General features: G+C 37.3%; 1 protein-coding gene across 2 annotated transcripts in view; it reads left to right on the top strand.

Moving 5' to 3' along the window:
- The window catches only part of LOC135684340 (sodium/potassium/calcium exchanger 2), a 28,206-nt gene that overhangs the window by 3,043 nt on the left and 12,807 nt on the right, over window positions 1–12,356 (top strand). Inside the window, exons 2-3 of one of the 2 annotated variants that reach the window (XM_065199869.2) lie at window positions 3,383–4,653; window positions 11,410–11,542. In XM_065199869.2, coding sequence (XP_065055941.1) covers window positions 11,413–11,542 — 130 coding nt within the window. In that variant the 5' untranslated portion in view covers window positions 3,383–4,653; window positions 11,410–11,412. The remainder of the gene's footprint in view (window positions 1–3,382; window positions 4,654–11,409; window positions 11,543–12,356) is intronic. The other variant, XM_065199868.2, reaches the window with a different exon arrangement.

The raw sequence follows: 12,356 nt of genomic DNA, 5'->3' as shown, positions 1-12,356 counted from the left end.
TCAATAAAGATTACATAATTCAAATATTCCAAGTACGACCTAAAATTACAATAAATATTAAGCTCAATGTATTCTATTATACAATAGATGCCTTACATAACCTACAGCTGCATGTGAAATTCTTTACGCAATACTGTTATTTGGGATTCATTTAAATATTTTATTGTTAATCTCGCCAGAAACTTTCCCTTTTTCGAAACCATAGGCTGTTCTTCTATGATTGCGAGCATAGATGCTGTTTTTGTGAAAATTCTTTTCATAAAAAAGGTTTTAAGATTCAGCTTTATACAGTAAATTTCTGTAGCCACTGAAGAATTATTTGATGAATAGGGACTAGTTTGTCTGTGCTTAAAGTTGTTCAATACTGAAGAAGCTAACTGAATACAATATATGAATATTTCATTTTTCCTTCAGGTACATACATCGCGGCTTTCACAAGAGCATGTAGCTTCTGTCTTGCCTTTTTAGATATTTATATTTGATTTAAAATTTGAGTTTGATCAAGTATTACAATACCAAATGTAACTGGTCTAAGATTTTCTTCTTTGGACTTTTTAACCCAAGAGAAACGCTCTGTAGCGCTATGAAAAATTAGCTTAAGACACTAAGTAGAAGATCAAAATGATTTGAAGAGAGTATCGTGCATTCTTCAAGACACACTGTATCATCGAGTAAACAAACCTGCCTGACTCCAGCCTTACTCTCATCCATGGCTACAACAATGACTATGTAGCTTGCATGGGTACGAGTCTGCTTTACTTAAAGCACTGATAAAAACGCTTGACAGAGGATAGGTAAGAATGTAATTACTATGAGGGCACATCTTGTCGACTTTTTATTTACGAGAACGTAATCATAGTTCCAATGAATGAGGTCACGTGACAAACGGAAAAGACTAGTTGACCCTATTCTAATATTTTCAACCAAAGTCAACATGACAAGTTTTGCAAATTTTTCGAGGGATAATGGGCGTGTCTCCTAGCCTCGTGTTCTCGGAGGCCCTGAAAAAAGCCGCTTAACTTTAAGAGAATCTCAAGCGAGAAAAGCGTGATTGGAGATCCCATTTTGCTCCATAAGGCTGCCCTTGGGTGATGTTGATATCCCTTGTCAAATCAATCTTGAGGCTGCCGCTAAGTATGCAAATCAAACATCTAACACCCAGCAAAAGAACTAGAAAATCCTTTTTTGGCCTAAAATGAGGTAAGATGCCTAGAGTTATCATTTTTCACTGCATTCCTATTCCAGCTTGTAGTATCTAGAAATTGGCAGTTTGCGCCATCCAACTCAAATTGTTTATGCATCCAAAACTGGCTGTTTTCACTACCAAATTAAGGTGGTTTCTAAAGTTTAGCAAAATGATGCTTAAATTTACTGACATGCTGTCATCTCGACCTGTAAAATGGTCAACAAAATTTGCTCAAAAGTCGTATGACCTGACACCTCACTGCTTTTGCAGCTGAAGTTGATATCGTTTCTACTCGTTTGCTTAAGCACTAGAAGTTGATCCAATCGCTTTAAGTCTTGATAAAACTGCGCTTCAATATTCATTCGCTATAAAGTTTGTTGGCGTGATACCACTGCATAATCTAAACAGTGTCACACAATGAATTTTGAGGCTGCTTGCTAATGGTCAAATCCAATCATTTCATCTCAGTATGCATTTCTAGTTTGAAGCAAAACACTGAAGGCCCGCCATTCTTTTTGGAGCTTGAAATAGTGATGGAATAGACTTGGATGGTAGTGGAAATGACACGAAGTTCTCTTGATACTACTTATGCGTAATGCCGTTAGTCTGTCATGTAGTTTCAAACATGTCAGAGGATTATTGAATGGCGGCTCAGAAAGTGGGACACATTTTTTATGAAGAGGCATTCTTAACAAGGCCGACCTTTGAAAGGGGTTTGAATATCGAATCCCTGTTCCAAAGAGGCTAGATTTTTGATGACCCGTTTCAATCGTAAATATCAAATATGAGTATTTTAGCCTTAGATCGCTCATGACTTTACAGCACTTTTACCTCACATAAGATTGCCTCTCATTCGTAGCGACAATAAAGATACAGAGTAAGGGAGTGCAGTTAAGAGTCTCGCGTCAAGAAAGGATTGCTAGCTATCTTCACTTTGAAAGCCATTGCGCATGTGAACTGACCATCTGCTCTGAGATAAACACTGTGAGTAAGACCGAGGCCGAACTAATCCAGCATAATGTAATGGCAACGATTACTGTTGATTATCTCTTACGTAACATCTAGGATAAAACATGGAACAGTGTTATGTTGGAAAACAGCAACCCTGCACTGCCGCAAGATAAAGCACGTGATCATATCATATCTATGGGTCATATTAACAGTTTGTAGCTGAAAAATGTCGCATTATTCTATGAAATATATTCATTCGTTTAAAGTGTTTTACTATTTGAAAGCATAATTTTTTCTATACTTTATGACGCCTCCTAGAACTCGAGGCCCTGGAGCAATTTGCACCCTGGTCCCCCTTCTCAGCGGCCCTGCTGCCATGTCTATTGTTGTTTTTACTGCTTCTGTTGCATTTTCCCTGTTGTTGCTGTCCTGTATCTTGCAATGTAATATTTTCTTTTCTATTCACTTCATACACTTTCTTGCCTTCCTAAATATGGGTAAGATATTTTCAATCATTTTTGACTAAAACTCGAACATCCCTGAGCTTTCTTCTCATAAAGTTGAGAATTTCTTCCTAGATGTTGTGTTTTTTGGAATTAAACTATAAATTTAGGACATTCCAACGTTAGGAAATAACAAGACTTTGCAAGGATAAATAATTTACAAAAATTGTACAACTGTGAAACTGTGCTTTCTCGAAGCCAATAATTCTACAATATCACCTTCTTTAATTGCGTGGATTTTAGCTTTTAAAAATTCCTGAAACATTTCAACTGTGAACTGCTGTTGAGAAAACTATGAATTTTGTTGTGATTTGCAGAGCATTCGTCGCTCCTGAAGAGCTCTGCACCCATCGCCTGCTAGACAAGCAGGTGAACAAGAAATGAAACTGAGCTTTTTCATCATATTAAGGTGCCCCTGTAGGTAAATACACAACATTTTAGACTGCTTAAAGCAAAATAGAGTTCTTGGATAGAACAAATCGAGGCGCCAGAGCACGCAGTTTGTGAATGTTTTAGAGCTTCTACAACACAATCAACTTTATATATAAAGTTATTTATCGTTTTCATTTCATACGCTTGTTTCTGAATCAATTTTGATATCAAACTGTACTCAAATAATCAAAATTTTCTTAACGTTCTTTCCATCTTAATGATAAAGTCTTTAATATGCTTTTGTGATCTTGAGGAGGAAATCATCCTTCAAAAGACAATTATTGTTAATTTTCACGTACTTTTCCAACAGGAAAATGAAGCTGTCTCTTTTCTAATTTGAGGTATTTGAGACAAAAGATACCTTTGAGACTAAATGGACTTGGAAAACTAGATATGGCCTTGTAATACACTTAAAAGAGTGCCACTGCGGTGGAGGGTGGAGGTAGGGGTGTAATGTGGCATTCTGCAAGAAATTAGAAATTGACAGGGAAATACAATTTGTTTTGATATAAAAAATGTTGTTGCACGAGTTGTGATTTTTAGCAACTAATGTGAAGAAAGAGCAGTGTAGCGAAAAAGCATTAGTACACTTGAGATTTTTTCAGCTCTGCCACGCCATTTTTGTTACCGTAAAGACAATACGACTAGCCATTCTTCCAATGTAACTTAGTGGTGCAATATAGTGCTTGCTCTTGGCTTCTTTCGTCTTGCGTTTCATTCTAATCTATCATCAGTAAGCGGTAGTATTTTTTGACAGAGCATTCACTCTAAACAAAATTTGATGCACCCAAAACACAGTACTCTGATTTCTAGGATAAAAAGAAGATTCGAGGGTGTGGTGCTGGTTGGAATGAACTGAGCGGCCATGGCAAAATCCGAAAATTGATAAATGGGGAGATTGGTTGACGAACAGCAAGATCTACGTCTAAAACATTTGCAGACTAACTACTGACTTCCCGATGACTTCCAACCATAACAGTTTCAAATTAACAATGATAAAAATTTACCTCTATGCATCCTGATTTTTATTCGGGTGTTTTCGCGGAATAAGTGTAGTTGAAATTAGAAGCAGAGTAGCTATCATGACATCATAGTAGCTAGCAACAGAGACCGTGGAAGCTGGGGGGGGGCTGAAGGGGCTGAGGGTGTTATAGCTCCCCCCGATAAGAAGTACTAAAATGTACTTAAAACCAAACCATTCAAAAAAATTTACCCTGCTCTTAATTTTAGCATATTAAGCCCCCTCAAAACATTCAAGCCACCTTAATCCGTAACATGCTCCGCGGTCCTTAAAGAATCGCCATTGTAAATCGGGCCAATCAATGCTGACCTATTTCATCATTTCCGGTAGACCCCTTATGACCTGCATGTCCGAAAGCTTCAAGTCAATTAGCGTTAATTCCAACGTGCATAACTATTTTACGTGGGCTTAATTTTCTTGGCAAATGTCATTATCCCATGTTCTTTGGTCCTTAGCGTGCATCTTTCATAATTGTCATTTAGGTTTCGGTCTAAAATGAACAGGGAAAGTTGGCTGTGCTGCAAAGAGACGCGTGGCTTTAGCAAGATCTAGCGATAAAGGTGAGGTCAATTATCTAGGCGAGTTTCAACAGCCCTCTCTACATGTTAACCTAATACATTCTTTGCAAGTATACTAATGCATTTAGCAAAACGTTTGAAACTTGGCTTTAATCGGAAGCAGTAGGAATAGAGAAAGGGGGAGCTGAGGGTCGCAGAATAGGACAAACTGACTTTCTCTTCGTTTCTATTCAATACAAACCATTCTGTAACACAATGTTGTAGTTTTCCTAATATAAATAATAGATTACATATCAGTTTAACTATTCGAAGCTACCGTAAGAACATAACTATTCTAATCGTTGCTGGTAGAACATCTACACAATAAAGTCCAGAACGAATGCTTTGCATCAAATCCTCCAATGAATATAACGAGATTTAAATGCTTTTTTGAATAAGTTCAACGACTCCTCGTTGTTAATGTTTTTCTTAACATTTGCTGCACAAAACCAAGCGTATGTTGTTAAATATTTGAAGCATCCCAGTCAGCCTTGCATGCTAATTTCCTTTTTTCTCCTTGTCCTATCAATTTCATGTTTTATACAAATTCATAAATCGTTGGCATGCACCCCCTGTTTCTTTTAGGAAGAGCATGTAGGATGAAACGTTTCCTTCAAATAAGTCAATTAAATCCGTCAAAGTCAACTCAATATAGCATTTAGAAAACCACTGTTTTAATGGTTGTTATTATTGACAAACTTCAAGGTAGCTGAGGAGAATATTACACCAGGAACTCACAATATCTAGTTATCCTATTTAAAGTACTTACGAGACCTCACTACGACAACAAAAGTAACCTTCATAGAGGCCCCCCAGCGAGAGTGAAAGTGGGCGTTCACAACCCTTTGGAATGTCTGCTCCCATTTGCCTCCCCTCATTACGCTACTCAAGTTCTGCACCCTTGAAACGGCAAACTGGGAGTAGCTTGCTATATGGTCAGAAGCAATTTTAAAAGCAAAAGTGAAAAAGGGGGTTAAGCCTTAGGTTATTGGCTTGGTAGAAAAGGATATAGGCAAGTAGCATGCATGCAACTTGATGAAGAGTTTCTACACAGGTTTTCAAAACACCCTGCCAAATGAAACCAAATCAAACCAAATGAAACCAAATCGAACCAAATCAAACCAAATCAAACCAAATCAAACCAAATGAAACCAAATCAAACCAAATCAAACCAAATCAAACCAAATCAAACCAAATCAAACCAAATCAAACCAAATCGAACCAAATCAAACCAAATCAAACCAAATCAAACCAAATCAAACCAAATCAAACCAAACCGTACAGTAAAATGGTTAAACCTTGTCATGAAATATGCCGAAAGAAAACACTAAACACGTTGTTCTACTAACCAATTCGTAATACCTTTAATTGATTTTGCAGATTCAGAGGTATTTCATGATGGTCTTTCAGATTATGGGAAAAAATTTAAAAAATTCTAAAAGTAGACTTTTATGACGTCATCACTTGACAACCCTATTGCTTTCACAAACTGGAAACCTCGAAAGTGCCCATAATATTCATACCCTGGGTGCCAGAGCCTCATTCAAGGCCCATGACCAATTTTACATCCCCACACCTTTTGGTAATCCTTGTTGTGAGCATTTTTTGGGTGTTTCTAAAAGTAGAGCGAAAAGAATTATTTTAGATCATCGACTCAAAAGGTCATCCCTTTGCTCATTTCGCATTGCACCTAAGCAATTAAAGGACACTTTTTGGTTATTCAGTTGGCAAAAAGGGGTAAATCGGTGAGTTGCAAAAAGACCAGGCGGAGAATAGGGGAATGAACGCCCGAGAGCGAAATTTATGGGAATAAGGGCTTTTGGTCAATTTGAAGATGCTGATTTCGAAAATCGATGTTATACGGGGATTTTGGGGGGCCTCAAGGTCGTCTTCTGAGTCACTGCACACGAAGCTCTAAGTATAGCTCCTTTTTTATTTCAGCTTGGCTTAGCGAAAGTTCCCAGGTATGTTTTTGGTTACAAGCACCACTCTGACGACAGAATCCTTATTCGTTCCAACCATGATCTATCTACTAGGAAGCCCAACTGAAGCATCAAACCGTCAGCTTGTCTCAAAACCATAGCGATACAGTTTGCAGAGTCCCCTTACTCAAACCATGCCCCTTACTCAAACCACCCCTTGTCCAAAACTTTAAATAGCCTGTCAAGATTGAAATCTATTTTCCACTTCGCTGTTTCGCAAGACAAAAATAAACATAATTTTAAAGAGAGAAACGTTCTCAACGATTCCACGTTACAAGGACCCTGTGATTTGCTTCCCATGCCTGTTGTGGGTGGTAAGATTCGTTCTATGAAAACAGAACACCATATGAAATATAAACTTTTACCAACCCGGTAAGCATACATACGATGCTGTGAAGATTGAAAGTGCTTGACGTTCATGAATGATGCTAGCAGTTTGGTGTATCAATGGATTCATTTTTCGAGATTTGACGTGTAGCTCACTCGCTTGACGTGGTCTCATTGACAAAAGGTAGAGTTTTGATATTGCCAGTGAGGCAAAAGCTTATTTGTTGTTTATCTAGCCTTTTATTCGCGCAGCTTGGAAGGCTATATTCTACAGCTATTTTCGAATTCTAACACTACTTTCAAGTTCAAAGACCTAAGTCTTTTTCTAGTTGATGATGCTATGGAAAGGTTTTGGAACCCAAAGCGAAGCCCTAAAGGGGAAACGAGGGAGGTTTAGGAAAGAAAATGTTGAAGGAGAGAGAGGAAAGAGAGGAAAGAAAAGGTTGATCTCAGTTTTGAATAACGATAAGTTTAAGCAAAAATCGCAGGGTGCCATGGCCTCGCCACTTTTTTACTCAATAAAAGCATTAAATCAGCTAAAATTACCTATAAATATAAATCTTTGTAAATTACAACAAATAAATTGACACAAAGCACACAAGTAAACAGCATCAGCAAAATGTTTGCAACAATTGGGGCTAGAGGGAGTAAGAGAAAAATTTCTTTACATTAGTAGCCGCTCGAGTTTAGGATCAGTGATGCGGACAATCGCATTGATATCTCATAGTAACAGAATACTTTTACAATCATCGTTGGAAGAATGAAGAGCAAGTTTTGAGAAGAAATCAGGAATGTTGCCAGTTGGATTTCATCGAATGCGCGCAAAGATAATATCTGGAAATTGCAATGGAAAGGATAAAAAGTGAAGAAAAATATTATTTTTTGTTTTGTTGTCTGCCGTCAATGACTACCTTTTTCCTGGGATTCATCATTTATCTTAATGTCACACAACGAGAGAAATATGATACAATGAATGTCATGAAACGCAATTGAAGTTTAAACATGACTTTTGCTAATTTTGGAGCCCCTGGTCAGGACCGTCGCTTGAGGAGGGTGTGGGGTTTGACACCGCCTTTAAAAAAATTCAATTGCACGAGTTTTTTGCCATCTAGCGGTGCATGGTCAGTGTAATGTATTAGGCATAAACCATTTTATACTAGCCTCAGATTGGATTTGAGGGATGAGATCAGGGTCGGAGTGAAAACATGGCGTCTTGTCTCGTGTGCTCTCTAGGTCTAGCGTTAGATCGCAGCGGATCTTAGGCATTGCGCGCGCGTACACAACAGTCAGGTAATTTTCAGCTTGCCGGAAATTTAAAGATGGGTCACCCATTTTGTCGGTAAATAGGACCTGATAACCCCCTCTGACCAGAATAGCTATTAAATTTAGCCAGAGGTGCCTTTTCTCTTTTATCTGCTTTGACCATGAACATCTCAAGCGCTAAAAAAAGCCCTGGAAGTACTTTAAAGGGTCTCTGGTGAAGAATTTTTTGAAGTGATGTTTTTGGACAACGTGAAAACTTGCATTGTCCAGAATGTCCCATCATGGGAGAGTTTCCACACTTTTCCATGACTTGCAGAATGGGCCAGAGAGGCTACCATACACAGTGGTCAGAACCAGAAGCAGACTGGCCCACCGGGACATTGGGAAATTTCCCGGCGCGTTTTTTGCTCCAAGTAATTTTTTCAAAAACTTGAAAACTGCTGAAAGGCAATTAATCTTTGCACAGAACTAAAATTGATTACAATCATCAATTGACCTCAAGTCCAAAGTACGTTTGCATAAGAAATTAAGCTTCAACTTTAAGTTGAGCAATATTAAGATTAATTGCAAAGTTTTCCAATCTCTGTTATTGTAAATTCAGTGAAGAAGAAGTTTTGATGAGCAAATTCTTCAAGATTTTCTGAAAATTTTGAAAAGAACGTATTTTGTTTTGAAAATGGCTTTGAAAAAAGCAAACATTTTAAACATACTCAAATCTCTCTTCTGAAACTTCTCAGAGCATAAAACGTCAGAACAAGGGTCGTTTGGAAAATTCGATCCACAAATGGGTAATTTCCCTTACCTTTTTATTTCCGAACCTTATTCTGACGTTTTATACTCTGAAGAAGTTTTGATGAGCAAATTCTTCAAGATTTTCTGAAAATTTTGAAAAGAACGTATTTTGTTTTGAAAATGGCTTTGAAAAAAGCAAACATTTTAAACATACTCAAATCTCTCTTCTGAAACTTCTCAGAGCATAAAACGTCAGAACAAGGGTCGTTTGGAAAATTCGATCCACAAATGGGTAATTTCCCTTACCTTTTTATTTCCGAACCTTATTCTGACGTTTTATACTCTGAAAAAGTTCAGACGAAAAAGCTTTTAGTATGTTTTAAATGTTAGCTTTTTTCAAAGCTACTTTTAAAGTCAAAAAATTATTCATATTTTGTTCTATTTACATAAGTAACTGTGGTAGCAGCCTGAAAGCCCACTCTCACTACGAACCTGGTTACCTTTGGTTACCGCGCAATACTTGAATTAATTCTATATCTGTTGAGAGGATAGTAGGAGATATCACTAGCTAACTAACAGACTGTTAAACAACCAACTACAATGACTGATAATTTTGTGAAACTAATGACTTAATTATTAATTTATATTAATATACTAATTTTTTTGACTTATGACTGATGCAAAATATTGCTAGTGCCTGATATCCAATAACTGAGGGCTCGCACTTTTGAAAAGTTAACTGAGTAGTACCAAAGTTAACTGAGTAGTACCAAAGTTAACTGAGTAGTACCATAGTTCCAATCAGAAAGGCTGTAACTGAATATTATTATTCGTATGTTGGCTATTGGGTATGGACAGGTTCACATAATCAAAGATGGGGAGGGGAGGGAGGATTTACACAAACGTTTACGGTCATTATGGCTATTTGTTTAAAGCTTGATATTATAGATATTTAGGGAGAAGGGGATTTTTCAAATATTGTCGATTTTTGATTACGTAATATGTGCATATTCCTTGTGCTGTCTCTCTTGAATAATGTCCATCGACTCTGGGCCATCAACAATCCCTTAAGATAGAGAACAATACTTCCTGAACGTCCTGTCCGTGGCAGGCTATTTTATTTGCAATTCAACTAAGAACGTAATAGGCATCTTGTTTTTTGTACTTTGAAACCAGGAGTTTTTGTACGTTGAAACCAAAAAACAAAAATGACTAACTGAAGCAAAAAATCTTGACCACTTTTTAAGAAACTTTTTACAGAATATTTTGAGGATTGATGCTCGCATGTAATAACCTTCTGCAAAACATGACTAAAAGTTAAAATGGCTGTTTTGAAAAAACTAGTTTCAAATTTACAACTAGCTATTAAAGAATTCCAAACTTTCTTCAAACATTTTTCTCAGAATAGAGACTGTTCCTTTTCTTAAGAAATTCTTTACTCTTTTTACAATGTCTACGCACAGTTTCTCATACAGAAGGAATTCCGCACGCTAAATGAACTGAAATCATATCTTTTGTAAATGATTTGCAACTTTAGCGGGAGCAACACAGTCATTAGGCTAGCAGGTGCTGAGGCACCCCTTTAAATTTTTCAAAGATATGCTGCAAAACTTTCAAAACCTATAATTTGATATCACTATTTGATACCTAAAATTGAGAGCAATACATCATTTGATACCTAAAAATTTTACTAGCCGCGTAGACGTCTCAAATACAGTCAATTTGACTGAGAATCTTCTTCATGATATTGCCAAGTATGAGTAAAAAACTTTGATTTTCAATATGGGGCATGTCCCGACGTTCTAAATAGGGTTATTTTAAAAATTTCCTGGGGCAAGCCCCTTAGCCCCCGTCTCGTTTCCAACCTTGCTCCCTGTCTGCTGTCTGTTGCAAAAGGTTTTAAGGATGAATTACGAAAATATTTGCAACAAACTGATTTTCAGCTAAGGAAGGCAAAGTTTTCCCGGGCCCGTTTTACAAGCCCCAAAGTTAAGCAACTTTAGCACCTATTGGCGCCCTTTTGCTTGCTTTTCCAGAACGCTCTTTTCTTTACAAAACAACACAGCAATCAAAAAGAGAAAGTTTAAACAGAAAAAATCGTATTCGAATTTCTATGGACCCAGGCTCAATACTATTACAAACAATCCGTCAATACTATTACAAACAGGCCTCTCAATTGACAATTCCAGCTTTTTCTTGGCATAGCAACTGGACAATGCTAACAATATGTGAGGCTTTGTGACTGTCAATTTCAGCTGTCTCTGGTGTCAAAAAAGCCTCGCTGCACATTCGCTATTCATTTATTTATGCTAGCAAAATCCGCGCGCAAGCTTTCTTGGATCGTCGTAACAAAGATTTTGCGTTTTGCAGTGTCCCTTTGTTTGGCCTTGCAGATTTGAATCTCACATTATAGCAGGTCAGATTTCGTTACTGAACCATGTTCCGCTTTTCATAGAAAATGGCCTTGAATGGAAACTTTCGTCGGCAGAAGAGTCATGCCTGGCTGAAGAGGAGCATTTTGCTGATCGCAACCTTCCTTCTGTGCACGAAGTTTTTCGCAAAAAAGTCATTCATACAGTCAGAAAAAGGTACGAAAGCGTTTAAAGTTTTAAGTTGACAGGTGTTCTTTAGCTCTTGATATTTTTCATGTCGTTTAAAAGCACTTGCAACAATTTTTATTGTTTTGAAATAGATATGCACCAAAGGATATCCAACTTAATCTTTGAAAGAAAATTGCAATTTTAACTGAACCTGAAAATTAAATTTGCACGTTTCTTGAATCTGTGTTCAAACAGATCTTGGATGCAGTATTATGTTTAGATATCAATGAGGCCAGACTCTTCCTGGATGGAACGGACTATTGTTGTAATAATTATAGAGATGGGACAGCGTTTGACCGCTCTGTTTTAGACATTTTGCTGATAGTCTTTATGAGTTAGAACAGGGGTACCCAACTTATTTCTTGGGTGAGCCATGGACAAAAGCCTACTGCACATGCGGACTAGTATGTAAATCATCGCCAAATTTTTTATTAAACAGTAAATGGATTGATAATTACAGTTACATGCAAAATTACGGAATAATAACATGGAAGTTACACGAACAGTTTCATAAAATTGGTATAAGTATGAAATGCTAATTTTCAAATGCCTGTGGGCCAACGCCAGCTAGCCAGTCCACCCCTGTTTCTCTGTATGCTTAGACTTGTTTTGTTCAGCTTCGTAATAAAAGCATCTGCTTAGAAACGTCTAATAAAGAGAAATTATGTCAAATAATGAATCATAAAATTTAATGAGGATGGCAGTTAATAAACATAGCTCAATGACCAAATCATTAAGAAATATATTGACTAAGCACGGGCCACAGAATAAGCGCGGGAAACATCTGGCCCGCGGGCAATAT

The sequence above is a fragment of the Rhopilema esculentum genome, chromosome 21, assembly GCF_057945365.1.
Source record: "Rhopilema esculentum isolate cy_ngs chromosome 21, ASM5794536v1, whole genome shotgun sequence".
NCBI classification, from domain to species: Eukaryota; Metazoa; Cnidaria; class Scyphozoa; order Rhizostomeae; family Rhizostomatidae; genus Rhopilema; species Rhopilema esculentum.
The sequence above is the reverse complement of the archived record's forward strand: the minus strand, read 5'-3'. Positions and strand labels throughout refer to the sequence as shown.